The 15744-nt window shown below is 50.6% G+C and overlaps 1 protein-coding gene across 2 annotated transcripts in view; it reads right to left on the reverse strand.

Annotated features, from left to right (window-relative positions):
* Positions 1 to 13262: 13262 nt before the first annotated feature.
* The window catches only part of DRC11 (dynein regulatory complex subunit 11), a 438498-nt gene continuing 436016 nt past the window's right edge, over positions 13263 to 15744 (reverse strand). For both annotated transcript variants that reach the window (XM_075317481.1, XM_075317480.1), the window contains exon 19: positions 13263 to 13492. In XM_075317481.1, the coding sequence (XP_075173596.1) occupies positions 13370 to 13492 (123 nt within the window). In that variant the 3' untranslated portion in view covers positions 13263 to 13369. The remainder of the gene's footprint in view (positions 13493 to 15744) is intronic.

Consider the following 15744-nt stretch of genomic DNA (forward strand, 5'->3'; position numbering starts at 1 on the left):
CGATGTTGCAGTGTGTAAACCCAGCTTAACTTTTGCAGAGAGATTTACAACTGCAACCTCAACATTAAAGGGGTGGTTCACTACTCTACAATAGTGGCCACATGCCTGTAAAACTGATAGGGAAGGCTTTTTCTAAATACCTAGTTCAGCCTATTCTGCCTCTGAGTGGTGCTATTGCGGTTCGCTCATCCCTGCTTTCTGCAGGCGGACATCCGGACATAGTCTGCTAAGTCCATGTTTCCACCTACAGAAAGTGTATATGACTGAAAAAGGTGCAAGACAGCACACGCTGATTCTGTCTGCTCCATTATAGTCAATGGCCCCGTCGGCGCATGCGTCTGAAACACGTTTTTCAGGGGTGTTCAGACTGAAGCTCAGATGGGACCACTGAACGTAGGATAAAACAAAATGTGAAAGCGGCCTAAGGAAATTTGACGTGTGAGATGACGTCACATGTATAAGGAATCCCTATCCATCTGCATGTTCAGCAGTATGTTAAATTTTGGCATCGGGGCATTGAAATATAGAACTGGGACCTTGATTGGTCTAAATACAAGTTGTTGGTTTTTATGTGCCCTTAACATTTAATGCCAAACTTGAAAGGTAATGGCATAGAACATCTGGCCTAGTTTGAGGCAATAGCAAATGTTATTTCTGTTCTGCAAATAAAAGGCCTAAACACGTCCTATACGGCCACCGGCCTATTTCCAGTTCTTCTTTCGGCCAGTTTATGAATGGCACATAAGGGATCTGATATGATATATCTGTCCTATGTTTCAGTTAGTTGTAGTATAGCCTTGGTCCAGGGTTCTTGAACTGATCACCTTTTCTCGGGGTCAAGAAGGATTTTTTTCCCTGTGGCACAAATTGGCTGAATGTGTCCAGGATTTTTGTCTTCTTCTGGATCAATGGCTTTAGATATAAGGAGAGACTGTATTCAATAAAGTGTTCAAAAATGAATGATCTGTCTCATTTCTTTATATTACATAACACGAGGTATTTGCATACATTAGTTCTCAATTTAAGCAGTTATAGCTGCTGCAATAAATCAAACCAAAATACAAGGGGTGTTAACTATGTCTGATGGATCGATGGCCATGTATGCACAAATGGTTCAGCTTCTTCTGTACCTTCAATAAGAGTAAATTGGACACCCGTGGCCACCTATTCTCTACCTGATTGGTTTGGTGTGTGTCCTAAATATGGGAACTTCCATTACTTAGACATTTATTTCATATTAGTAGATAGCCCGTCCCAGTCCTGTGACTGTAATATAAGATGTATCCACTTGAGGGCAGAGTTCTTGTCCCAAGACAACAATCACAATCTATACATGAATATCCATGTTCATGAATATTACTTAGCGGAATATGGAAATAATAGTTGTGATTCAAAGATGTCATGGGGGCACCATGACAGAGAGTGGTCTCCTCTATTTCAAGTGTCAGGAGGCACAACTTTACTTGTGAACATTCTTTTAGTCAGGCAAGTTAAATTAGCCTTCCCACTCTATGGCACCGGAACCCACTGGTCAATATGTTTTGCTGAGTATCCTGCACCCACAGGCAGTGATCCCTTATGAGGGCTGCTCATAGAGCCACATCACTCTTCCTTGTGTTCTCAGCTTGGCAGCTCCCTCACTTCACTGGCCCCCCACCTCTGGAATACACTGGACCCACTACATTCTTGGCTTCTTTCCCACAAGTCTCCTCCAGCTTGCCTACCAATGTGACCACTATCGCTCCAACACCAGGTTTTTGCCTTATAAGCTGTGGCCAGCACCAGTAAGCCCTTATATTCAGCATTCTAGAATATAAGTGCCCAGACCGCACTGTATAACGTAAACAAACCCTTTATTATCATCACCTAGGGAGTTGTTGGATCCAATGGGTGTCGCTGCTCTCGGGTCCTGCACCTCCTTCATCTTGTGTAGTCGCTGTCCTACTTCCCAGCCCCATGTGGATGAGGTGTCCTATGTCATCGATACAGAGGCCAACATAGCACTTTTGCGCATGCACACTTTAATCTGCCCTACTGAGGGCAGATCAAAATGTTGTAGTGCACATGCATGGGTGGTCTCTGACCTTTCCTCACGCTTGCACATTACTGTACTTCTTTCTGCCCTCTGCAGGGCAGATCAAGGTGCACATGCACAGGAGCACAATGGCAGCCTCTCTGTGGATGACGTAGGATGCGTCATGCACATGGGGGCTGGGCAGAAGGACGACAACTGCACAAGATAGAGGAGGTGCCGGACCTGAGAACAGCAACACCTACTGGACCCAACCACCCTGCAGGTGAGTATAATAAAGGTCTTTTGTACTTTTTACAGAGTGGCCTGGGCTCTTATATACAGTATTCTGGAATGCTGTATGTGACGCCCTGGCAAAACCAGTTAGTCACAAAAGAGTTAATCCTCCTTGTTACCACCTGAACCTACACTGGTACAATCCAACAGACACCCCTCCTAGAACAGTAGGAACGCCTATTCAGGGGATATGAAGTGTCTGGGGAGAAAACAAGCAGTTGGAAGTGGAGAGCAGAGCAGACAGGGGTTGGAGCTCCTGGGCTGCTGTGGAAACGTGCAGTGTGAGCCAACTTCTGGGAGCTGACGTGAGGAGTAAGCTCAGGGAACTGAAGTGGAAAGTGAGCTCTGGGACTTTGGAACAAGTTGCTGTAGGAAGGAACCCGAAGTGGACCGGGGCAGAGTAGTGGCCCGCTGGTATTGTGAGCGGGAATCCGTACTAGTACAGGGAAGTGGACTTCCCCCGTTCCAAGCAGAGGAGTTAAAGTGACTTTCAACTGTGTGCAGGAGAGAGGGCTCTGCTTCATTGTACTGGGTGTGGGATCTGAGCACCACCCACCAAAGGCCCACGGACACCGACAATTTCTGGTTTACCTTATGGGTTTGTGTGAAGTTACTGCGTCATCCTCAGAGTGAGTACACCAGTCCCCTCCGGTCCAATCCTGCAGGCGGCATTCCGCTGTGCTATCCCTGCCACCACCACAACTCCCAACTGGGCCCCGGGACTACACCTCCCCTACCCATAGAGGGGATCCCATCTTGCTGCCCCCTGCTCCATCAGCCCCGGGCGCCCCATCAACAGGCAGTGGAGGTGTCAACATCCCTCACCTCAACCCACGGGTGGCGTCCCCTCTAAATACCCCCTTTTCACTCGTGGGCGACAGACGGCTGCGCGAGCCACAGCCACCGCCCGGATCCAAGTGCCTCGAGCGGCCCCCCGGTTGTGATCTGTCCCCCGCCCATGACAAATTGGCATCACGAACAGGATTCTTACCCAATCCGTGACCTGGGTAACGTGCGCCTACTTTTGACCCGTTACAAAATTTTGGACTGCCGCCATCTTGCCCGACATCTTTGGCGCCAAAACAACAACGCCATCATCTTTTTCCCCGAAAAAGGCGTGAAGTCGAAGCCCCACCCCCTGGGAACGTGGGCGGAAACCTGTGACTCCCAAGACAGGAAGCGCAAAGGACAGTGGGTCCCGCGAGACAGCTGTCGAAAAACCAAGGGGGAGGAGAGGACAGAGCAGCATGTAACCAGAACTGTAAACTGCAGGGACGCCAGGACTCTGCAAAATTCCATTCCTGGACACAAGAGCGGCAAGATGTCACAGCAGGCCGCAAACCCGATGGGCCCCGGGACTACACCTCCCCTACCCGTGGAGGGGATCCCATCCTGCTGCCCCTCTGCTCCATCAGCCCTGGGCGCCCCATCAACAGGCAACGGCAGTGTCAACATCCCTCACCGCAACCCACGGGTGGCGTCAGACAACTCTCCTGTAAATACCCCCTTTTCACTCGTGGGTGACGGACGGCTGCGCGAACCCCGGATCCGGCTGCCACTTGAGCCACAGCCACAGCCCAGATCCGAGTGCCTCGAGCGGCCCCCCGGTTGTGATCTGTCCCCCGCCCGCGACACTGTACATAAGAGCTCACTGGTGGCGGCCGCAGCTCATAAGGGAAAAACCTGGTGACTGGTTCCCTTTAACGGTTTCTTGCTGCTTCTGTGCTATTTGTTTCACATCACACCAGCTTCACTAGAACAACTCCTTCCTTCACCAGTACTCTCAACACACTGACCCCTGAACCAGGAACTTCCTCTCCTCCTGACTCTAACGCTCCTCCCTCTCCCTCGCTGGGTAGGAGTTAACCCTCACATCCCTGAACACAGGATCCTGCAGCCCACAGAGAAATCTAACATAACAGGGAGACAGTGACCTCTTGTGGCTGAGGATTAAAACATGGTGTAATCACTCAGAACCATATAAGACTAATAAGACATGTACCAACATTTGTATTAAAACAATTGATGTCTTCAGGGGGCACACAACCATATTCTACCCTCTTACATGGCTACATGCACACTTACACTGGTTGAATCTGCTTTCCTTTCCAGTTAGCTGTGCAGACTTTCCTTTTTTTCCAGTGCTGCAAGGGTTAAGCAGTTCTTTTGATCTTCTTTGGCTTTCTGTCCTGAATTATTTCAGTTCTGATTTTTTCACTCCCCCCTGGGTGGGATTCAAATTTTTAACAACAGGTTATCTGTAAACCCCGCCCATTTGAAAACCACACCCATTCTGTAACCACACCCATTTTGTTAACCACACCCATTTTCACGCACTTTCCTCAACCAAAAAATACAAGTAATTTAAAGTAAAATCTCCTTCCCCTTCCTCTCCTGTCCAGCACCAGTTGTTCCCGTCACTGTCAGTCGTATTGTATTAAATGTTTTTTCTACAGTTTTTATAAATTATTACTAAAGGAGCCCTGCTAAAATTGGAATGGACAACCTTCCCCATACAGATCTCATCCCTTGTGGCTCCTTTCCCCCTACAGATCCCATCCCATTATGGCTTCTTTCCGTTTCAGATCCCATCCCATGTGGTCTCTTTCCCCATACAGATCCCATCCCATTATGGCCTCTTTCCCCTGCAGATCCCATCACATTATGGCCTCTTTCCCCCTACAGATCCCATCCCATTATGGCCTCTTTCCCCCTACAGATCCCATCCCATTATGGCCTCTTTCCCCCTACAGATCCCATCCCATTATGGCCTCTTTCCCCTGCAGATCCCATCCCATTATGGCCTCTTTCCCCAGCAGATCCCATCCCATTATGGCCTCTTCCCCTGCAGATCCCATCCCATTATGGCCCCTTTCCCCCTGCAGATCCCATCCCATTATGGCCCCTTTCCCCCTGCAGATACCATCCCATTATGGCCCCTTTCCCCCTGCAGATACCATCCTATTATGGCCTCTTTCCCCTGCAGATCTCATCCCATGTGCTCCTTTTCCCCTACAGATCCTGTCCCATTTGGCTCCTTTTCTCATATAGCTCCCATCTTATGTGGCCCCTCTCCTCATATAGCTCCCATCTTATGTGGCCCCTCTCCTCATATAGCTCCCATCTTATGTGGCCCCTCTCCCCATATAGCTCCCATCTTATGTGGCCTCTCCCCATAGAGCTGCCATCTTATGCTGCTCCTCTCCCTGCTCTCTGCCTCTTTGGCTCTATGAGCGCTTACCTGCTCCAAGCAGGTGTCTTCCTTCCTCCGCGGCACTCTGCACACTGACGCTGACAGACGGCAGGAGGAGGAGCTACCTCCCCACGCTGCCACGACCTCTCTGCAGCGTCAGCACGTCGCTGCATGCCGGGTCATGGTGCAGACAGGCTCCACTGAGGCTCCACTGAACCCGGAAGTGCAGCGGCGAGGTATGGGGATTCATTTGTGTTAGAGTCTAACTAACACAAATGAATATAGGGAACTGAATCGCCGGAGCTGTTTCTTGCCGGTTCGGGGAACCGGCTGCTATTTTAGCAACCGATTCTGACGAACCGGACAGAACCGGCTGAATCCCACCCCTGGCTATAAGTACCCATGTGTCAGCTTGGATAGTTGCGAGTGATAGCCTGCTATATCTTGGTCCTGGCTTTGAAGTGTGAACTAGTGACAAAGAAGTCGTTCAATGAGCCATATCTGGAGATTGCTGCTTGGTAATCTGTTTAGTGTCTTCCCATCCTTTTTTCCCCATCTTGTTTTGCTTCACTAATCATTTCCTTAACTCCTGCCTGTAGTCTGGTATGCATTGTACGATTGTGGTTTCTTTACCCTTGGTCTGTCTTTCCCTTTTTTGTCTTTATCCTAGAGTGGGACTAGTGTTTCTGCTACTCTGCTCACTAATCAGTGTTATGCTCAGAGAAAGACATGAATAAGAATGTGATCGCTGCACGAGGCGAAAGAACTCAAGTAAAAATGTCAGGGAGCTGAGGTTTGTTCAGGGAAAGTGTCAGGGGTTATCCATCCCAATTCTTCTCTAGTGGCAGTATATCTCTTCCTCTTGTCACGTCTCATGCCAAACAGCCCCTTGGTGGAGAGCATCAACCAGGAGCTTCCCCAAAATGGTACCTGGTGCCTATTGTCAGCTAAGTCCAGCCTCACCATCCGAGGCTCTGGTGAAGACTGCGTAGGCACTTAGTCATGTCCCTCCAGAGAAAGCCTGGGACATGACTAAGTTCAGCTACCTGTCTCCCCTCTCTACATTCCTCGCTCCCCTCCATTTTGTAGTGTGATAAAAGACATCAGCTAGTTTGAATACAAAAAATGCCCAGGAGAAAGCAGCTCTAACAGTTCTACTCAGAATATGGCGGCAACTACCATAGGATTTCTTGGCTGTCTGTGTAACCTCGCCTAGTTTCATCACAGAAAAGCAGGTGAGAAGAGGATCAAACATGGTCTTGAAGAAACGTTTGTTAAGCAGATCTCTCTGCCCATCTAATCTGACTCCTCTTTGATCTATGTCGTCTTCCACCATCTGTGAGTCAGCTGACCTCATTCAAAAGGAGTCTCAGCCCTTATACCATAAAGTCCTGATCTGTTGTGTGCCAACAACAGTTGCCACCGCTACCTCCACATTGTAATATACAGTAATTATGGCAGGAGCCTCTCTTTGCTGGTCTCGTACTGCGCACATCCCGCTCTACCGTACTCAACTTCCACCCTTGTGCTTGGTCAGCAGGATCCACTTGGCACAGGAACAGCTTACAGGAGCCGATAAGCTAGACCTCCATGTGCTTGCTAGCGCTCAAATCTAGCTGTACATTTCTTTAAAGAGCTTCATCATGTGTGTTGAATGTGTGATGCCCTGGGCAAGCCAGGGGTCACAGGTCACAACATCACATGCACCCCACATTCCCTGCAGGTACACCAAGGCTAATCCAAAATCCTGGTTGCCTTCCTCCAGGGGCTGATGTCCACACCAGGGGGTGGGCCAGGCGGTTGGCTCCGCCCACCGAGGAGTACACAGCCCTGGAGGCGGGAGAACCAGGCAGTTGAGCTCAGGCAGAGCTTGAGTGAGAAGCAAGAACAGTTAAGGAAGTGAAAGTAGAAGGAAGTGAAGTAGTAGTGGAGCTAAGGAGAAAAGCTGGTGACAGAAAAGTGAGAGTAGTAAAGCCTGAAGTCGGTCCGGGTGTGTGCCCCGGACTGTGACAGCAAGGTCAGCAGACGGCGGTGATAGTCTGCAGGGGGACTGCTTGGAGTTGCTGGAAGGACTGCGGACGGGTGGTGACCCGGCGGTACCGGAGCAGTATACGAAGAACAGTCAGCACCAGGGCAGGGGCCTTTCGGATCCCGGCAAGGCTAGGAGTCGCCATAATTTGCCAAATCCGTCAGTGAAGGGGACCTCTGTCTCCTAACAACCAAGTCCCGATTGAAGGCAACAGTCCGACCGTTAAGGGGAGACACCGCCACCGCCAAGGCACCAGTTTCCCAGGGCCAGCGCCTGCGGGCAAAGTAGGGCTCCTTCGGCCCAGATTGAAGCCGAGGAGTGGGTAACCGGTGGGAACCCTTCGCTACCAAAAGACTTTACATAGGTGCAGGGAAGAGACCGTCACCGCTAACTGCAGGGAACCGCAGCACCGTAACCGTCCGAGGGACCCGTTCAACCAGCCGTTTGTTTACCGAGAACTGTGTCGTGTTTACTGGCTGAGTGAGTACCTCCGTGCCGTGCGGCACAGCGCTGCCCCTGCGCCCCTGCACCTCCACAGGCCCCATACCCGCCTGTCCACCATTCCAACCCCATCACTGGGCCCCGGGAGCACCAAACCCCCTACCCACGGAGGGGCAAATCAACAACTGGCTGCTCCATACCATCACTCCCGGGCTCCCCAGACAGAGCAGCGGTGGTGTCCACTTAATCACCATAACCGTGGGTGGCGTCACGGACAATAAACTATCCCAAAACCCAATCCCCTTTCACTCACGGGCGAGGAGCGCCGCTCGAGTCCCCGGGATCCGGCCCATCGCTCGAGCCACCGAGCAGCAGCAGCAGCAGGCCGCAGCAGCCGCAGCGGCAGCCGGACCCGAGCAGTGGGAGAGCGCGGCGTCCCCTCCTCCGCCCGCGACAACTTGGCGTCACGAACAGGATCTTACCGCTCTGCCATTGGGTAGAGGTGCGCCTTGTGACCACCGGAGGTATCCGGCTGAAAAATTTCAGAAGTCACCATCTTTGGCGCGAAAAGTTCCCGCTCGAGCGTCTTCTCGAGTAGCAGAGGCGCGAAGGCCAAAACCCCGCCCAGATAGAGGAGGGGCCGGAAAGATGCTAAGGGGGACGAAATGGCGGCTGGACGCATGTAGCCGCGGTTATAAAAGCAGGGACGCCAGGACTCTGCAAACATCTTGTTCCTGGGAGAAGCCGCCAGCAGCATGTGGATGCCGTCCCGCAGCACCGTAGCCCCCGCGCCTGGAACTGCGGCGTGGGTGGAGATCCGGACCGCGCAGCTCTACCAAAGGCTGCAGGTCAAGATGCAGCTCCTCATGGAGGAGTGGGAGACCGACATGGCGGACGTTATAGCAACCGTGCGGAGATGCGAGGAGGAGGCGGAGGAAGGGAGGGTGAGTGACCCACGCCCCTATGTCCCCGAGGGACCGGCCGCTGCAGCTGAGGGACCCGGTCCAAGCCCTCTCCCCCCGCTGCCTCCCTCGCCACCCGTCTCGGAAGCCGTGACCCCGCCATTAGGCCCGCTACCACTGCAACCGGTAGCGATACCCAGCATGCCCGCCCAGGCGGACCGACCTGTAGCCGGAGCTCGCAGCCGACCGGAGGTGTTGCCCTAGAAAGCCCCGAAAGCCGAACCGGAAGCGCCCCCCGAGAAAGTCCCCGACCCGGAGCCGATGACCCGCTCCGTGCCGAAGGCCCAACTGCGGAAAGCCCCTGTGCCCATCCCCCACACCTCGGCTGAGGTTGCTCCGGGTTGCCGATGCAAGGCAGCGTCTAAGGCCACGTCACCGCAGGACCTGACGCCCAGAGTACCAGCGGTGGGCAATGTCAAACAGGTCTTGCGGGGCCCGACCCGTGCGCCGGAGATCGCAGCAGCGCCGTATTGGGACAGGGAGCCGGTACCGTTGGGTCCGGAGATCGGTGAGAGAGAGAGGAAGAAAGCGGAGCTGGTGGCCCGTGCAATCCGGGAAAAGGAGAACCTCCGTCAAGCAACGTTCCGTGTCCGGGGCCCGCTGTACGAAGGGCAGGTGAGGCGGTTTGATGTCCGCCGGGGCTATGGGTTCATCTATGAACCGGGCCTGGAGGCCGAAGTGTTTATAGCCCGGCGGGATGTGAATGCCCACCTGCCTGAGGAGCATCCCGGTCGTAACTTGATGCCGGGCGACATCGTGCAGTACACCCGGCACTGTGGGGAGAGGGGGTGGTTTGCGCTGGACGCTAAGGGGCAGCCAGGAGTCCCGTGTGAGCGCCGCGCCCCCTCCCTCAGGTGATGTTGAGGACTCGGAATAAGGGCAGCGGAGCACCGTTGCACCGTCCCCATTGGGACCAACAAGTGTGTTTGTTTGAAAGTTTGAAAAATGAAAAATGATTACCGAAAAGTCATCTGATTCTACCGTGATTGGAAACCGGCCGTTGCCGGCACCGTTGTCCCCGTGGGGACCGTTTGAAAAGTTATGCATGAGGAACTGCTCATGGACAAGCCTGTGAACTTGCAGGGCAACCACAAACGTTAAGTGGCTTGTAAATAAATTGAGTTACCGGTACCGTTTCCGCAATTACCGCCTCTGGAGAGGCAGGTTGGAGGGAGGGCCCACAGCAGAGCAGGCTGGGGCCCAGCCACCACAGGAACCGGTGGCTACCCTCTGGAGGGGAAAGACAGATCCCGCTCGGGTAACTGGTTCAGGACTGGGGTCAAGGGGTGCTGCCTGGATTTTAGGGGCAGCATCAGGGCCAGGTTACTTGGGTGGGAGAGAGCGGAGACCGTAACCGTTAACCATTTTAAAGTTTGCAACGTTTAAGAACTGAACCTCCCGCTGTGGGATGATGCCATAAATTGTATATATGTTACCGTTTTTTCTATTTTACAGAAAAACAAAAGGAAAATAAAACCGGTGTTGGACGGGCAGCCCGAGGACGGTCTGCGTTTTGCTAAGGGGGGATGTGACACCCTGGGCAAGCCAGGGGTCACAGGTCACAACATCACATGCACCCCACTTTCCCTGCAGGTACACCAAGGCTAACCCAAAATCCTTGTTGCCTTCCTCCAGGGGCTGATGTCCACACCAGGGGGTGGGCCAGGCGGTAGGCTCCGCCCACCGAGGAGTACACAGCCCTGGAGGCGGGAGAACCAGGCAGTTGAGCTCAGGCAGAGCTTGAGTGAGAAGCAAGAGCAGTTAAGGAAGTGAAAGTAGAAGGAAGTGAAGTAGTAGTGGAGCTAAGGAGAAAAGCTGAAGTGACAGAAAAGTGAGAGTAGTAAAGCCTGAAGTCGGTCCGGGTGTGTGCCCCGGACTGTGACAGCAAGGTCAGCAGACGGCGGTGATAGTCTGCAGGGGGACTGCTTGGAGCTTGCTGGAAGGACTGCGGACGGGTGGTGACCCGGCGGTACCGAAGCAGTATACGAAGAACAGTCAGCACCAGGGCAGGGGCCTTTCGGATCCCGGCAAGGCTAGGAGTCGCCATAATTTGCCAAATCCGTCAGTGAAGGGGACCTCTGTCTCCTAACAACCAAGTCCCGATTGAAGGCAACAGTCCGACCGTTAAGGGGAGACACCGCCACCGCCAAGGCACCAGTTTCCCAGGGCCAGCGCCTGCGGGCAAAGTAGGGCTCCTTCGGCCCAGATTGAAGCCGAGGAGTGGGTAACCGGTGGGAACCCATCGCTACCAAAAGACTTTACATAGGTGCAGGGAAGAGACCGTCACCGCTAACTGCAGGGAACCGCAACACCGTAACCGTCCGAGGGACCCGTCCAACCAGCCGTTTGTTTACCGAGAACTGTGTCGTGTTTACTGGCTGAGTGAGTACCTCCGTGCCGTGCGGCACAGCGCTGCCCCTGCACCTCCACAGGCCCCATTCCCGCCTGTCCACCATTCCAACCCCATCACTGGGCCCCGGGAGCACCAAAACCCCTACCCACGGAGGGGCAAATCAACAACTGGCTGCTCCATACCATCACTCCCGGGATCCCCACACAGAGCAGCGGTGGTGTCCACTTAATCACCACAACCGTGGGTGGCGTCACGGACAATAAACTATCCCAAAACCCAATCCCCTTTCACTCATGGGCGAGGAGCGACGCTCGAGTCCCCGGGATCCGGCCCATCGCTCGAGCCACCGAGCAGCAGCAGCAGCAGGCCGCAGCAGCTGCAGCGGCAGCCGGACCCGAGCAGTGGGAGAGCGCGGCGTCCCCTCCTCCGCCCGCGACAAATGCAGAAGGAACCGATGTGCTAAGAAGATCGTGAGCTCCACCGTCCTTGGTTTGGTTATCACTAGGGATGATCGAATACCTCAAATATTCGGCTTCGCGAATATTTGCCGAATAGATCGCCGCTATTCGACTATTCGCGAATATTCGAAGCGCAATGTAAGTCTACGGGAAACCCGAATAACAACTATTCGGAACTATTCGGGCTTCCCATAGACTTACATTGCGCATCGAATATTCGCATAGTGGCAACCTATTTGTTGGATATTCGGGAAGCTGAATATTTGCGTCACGGCAAATCGCTACTCGTGGCGCACAACATCGTTAACACCCATCACACATGCTTACCTGCCTAGCGATGTCGCTGTGGCCGGCGAACCGCCTCCTTTCTAAGGGGGCGGTTTGTTCGGCGTCACAGCGGCTCACTAAGCAGCCGCCCAATAGAAGCGGAGAGGTGGAGATGGGCGGGCCGAACATCTTGCCCATCTCCTTCCTTCCTCATTGCGGGCGGCCGCAAGTACGATGATGTTCCTCGTTCCTGCGGTGTCACACATAGCGATATGTGCTGCCGCAGGAACGACGAACAACCTGCGTCCTGCATCAGCAACGATAATATGGATTAGAACGACCTGTCAACAATCAATGATTAGGTGAGTAATTTTCATCGTTAACGGTCGTTCGTGCGTTTCACACGCAACGACGTCGCTAGCGAGGCCAGATGTGCGTCACAAATTCCGTGACCCCAACGACATCTCGTTAGCGATGTCGTTGCGTGTAAAGCCCGCTTAACTATTCTTGTTCAGATTATATGTAACGAATCCCAAAGTATTATTCCGGTATTTTTCACGAATAACGAACCAAATGCAAGTCATTGGGGAACCCGAGTATTTTTATTGCCGTTACAAATACTGGAATAGCATGTAAAGAAAAAAGCGGCGGAGGGCACTAATTTCCTGAACGGGATCACACCGGCACTATGAACATTGTTATCCTTTCGAATACTGGAATAGCACTTGGTATTCGGTAAGCATTTTCCAAACACAAATAGTTACTATTCGGCCATCTCTACATATTCTATGAATTACTCCTCCAGTCATACAAAAGAGGTGAGCAGATTGCAATGTTATCCTTTTGGTTGCTACCTTTTAACACATACTCCAGGATCATTGCCTCCTCAGCATGAAGTCCTCAAAGTTTTCATGTAGAGGATGAATTGCAGTGAAAGAACAAAGCTGTAATTTATCTAGCCTTGTTATCTAATTGGAAATGTGTGTAATTAGCCTTTCTCATCCTTCATTTTACATCTATCTATTGCTTGAGGTGTCCCTTTAACTTTACAAAGATAAGTATGTGATCTTTGAGGCTAGAAAGACTCAATATACAGTAGTGCTAGTGAATAGATCTGATATCACAAGTGAACTGTAATAATAGGAAAATATCATGCAACAGTCGGCCTGATGGATTTCAGAAAGTAAAAGTCTGTTCTTATTTCTGAGAATGAATACGGTTAATCTCTTGATTTCATTGCAATGTTTAAAGTATGTTGAGATAATTTATTAGAAATCATTGGAAGATAAGATTCACAGATTTACAGTGCAGGCACATTGGTGTAAATATATGGTCATTAACCATGGAGTTCATGGAAACTACTTCTTCTTCTTCCCTTTCTTTGCTCCTTTCTTCTTCCCTTTATCTTTCCCTTTCTCTTCCTCTGCCCCAGGCATCGCTTTGCTTCTCTTCTTTCCCAGTGGTGTCTTCGAGTACCAAGTCTGTTACAGGGTCAGACAAGAAAGTCCAGTTATTCCTTAGTTCTTTTAAAGATACTGGGTCATTATTAATATTTGACTAGAAGGGGGGATGACATACATTTTACATCATTTTCTAGTAACACTGAAACAAATGAACAAACCAATGTCTGTAATGTTAAACTGCGTCATGAAACAAAGTAACCACAAAGCCAAGTTAAATGGACTGTATCATCAGAGAACAATGGATCATTTTAAAGGAAATGTGACAGCAGTTTTTTTTTCTATGTAATCTGAGAGCAGCAAGATGTAGGGGCTGAGAACCGTATTCCAGTGATATTTCACATACTGGGCTGTGCGTTGCTGTTTCAATAAAATCAGTGTTTTACCAGAAGATTATCACTACAGGACTAAAGCGGGCTTTACACGATGCGATATCGGTACCGATATCGCTAGCGTAATACCCGACCCCATCGTTTGTGCGACACGGGCATATCACTACCCGTCACACATACTTACCTGCATAGCGACGTCGCTGTCACCGGCGTACCGCCTCCTTTCTAAGGGGTTCGTTTGGCATGACAGCAACGTCACTAAGCGGCCGCCCAATCAAAGCGGAGGGGCAGAGATGAGCGGGACGAACATCCCGCCCACCTCCTTCCTTCCTCATTCCTGGCGGGACTCAGGTAGGGTGAGGTTCCTCGTTCCTGCGGTGTCACATGGAGCGATGTGTGCTGCCGCAGGAACGACGAACTACATTGCCCAAATATCAGCAACGATAATTGGGAGGAGGGGGGCATGTCACCGATGAGCGATTTTGAACATTTTTGCGACGATTCAAAATCGCTCATAGGAGTCACACACAACGAGATCGCTACAGCGGCGGATGTGCGTCACAAATTCCGTGACCCCAACGACATCGCCGTAGCAAAATCGTAGCATGTAAAGCGGCCTTAAATGTCTTGCGCCTCCTATTCCAACCCACGCCCTAACCACTGAATAGCAACTTTTCATCAATGTACAGTGTACACAGAAACCTGTGTGGGCAGGGTTAAACAAGGCTCAGCATTCTGAGCACTGCTAGATCTGCAGCAGAGAAAATAGTGTTTGTATCAAAATAACATCATGCAGGCCAGCAAATAAACCATTGCTGAATTGGGGACTCAGCCCTTCCGTCATGATGCTCTCAGATTACATCGCAAAAATCTGGTGACAGGTTCCCTTTAGCAAGGTTTGTATATGTATATATGTTTTAATTCATATTTATTTATTTTTTTATCTATTTAAAGGGTTCCTAATATTCTCTAGATTTCACATTTATCACTAGGTATATTCAATAGGCTGACAAATTATTTTTTCTACAGCTCCATTGTTAACTTTACTGTGTAGACTGTGACAGGTTCAGCAGTAAACCTGTTTAATGATACAAAAGAGCTGCAGTCCATTATTTCCTGGAAACTGGATTATTGCTACTTTTCTGTGCATTAACTCACAGTCATTACAACAGCCATAAAGTTACACAAACTGCTGTACTGTGTATACTGACAATTAAGGAAATATTTGTGTTTCTCCAATATAGCTGCCACCTGAAAACTATATATATTTTGAAAAATCTGAAATTAAATAAATGAATCGTTTCATTTATTGAGCTATTTTACCCATCCTTTAAAGAGGACCAGCCACCAGTATTTTTCTATATAAACTAAAGCCAGTGCTATACTGGTGCTATCATACTGATTCTATACACACCTTTAGTTGTGAGATTGGATGTATACTTTCTGAAATACAGGCAAGTAAAGTTTGTGAAAAGTACTGTTATTTGATAGCAGTTACAGAATATGTAATAGGTGGGTTGTGTTTTTCTAGTTATTCCCGTTCCTGTCTGCCTGCCTGTCCTTCCTCCCCATCCTTCCTCCCTCCCTCCTCCCCCTGCCTCTATTATTTCAGGACAGGCAGGCAGATGCTATCAATCAAGTAACAGGGCATTTCACAAACTTTACTTGCCTATATTTCAAAAAGTATACATCCGATCTCACAACTAAAGGTATGTATAGAATCAGCATGATAGTGCCAGTATAGCACTGGCTTTAGGTTATATATGAAAATCCTGGTGGTTGGTCCTCTTTAACATCACCCTGCATAATCTGTAGCAGGATTTGGTGTCAAGTCTGTGATTTGAATGTTATCTGCCCTTGAGTCTAGTGACCAGAATTCATAATCTCATTTTGGGTTTTGTCTTTTTCATTACCAATACAGAAGCATTAAACTAAGGCTCA

This window comes from Anomaloglossus baeobatrachus, chromosome 7 (genome assembly GCF_048569485.1).
Source record: "Anomaloglossus baeobatrachus isolate aAnoBae1 chromosome 7, aAnoBae1.hap1, whole genome shotgun sequence".
In the NCBI taxonomy this organism is placed as follows: domain Eukaryota; kingdom Metazoa; phylum Chordata; class Amphibia; order Anura; family Aromobatidae; genus Anomaloglossus; species Anomaloglossus baeobatrachus.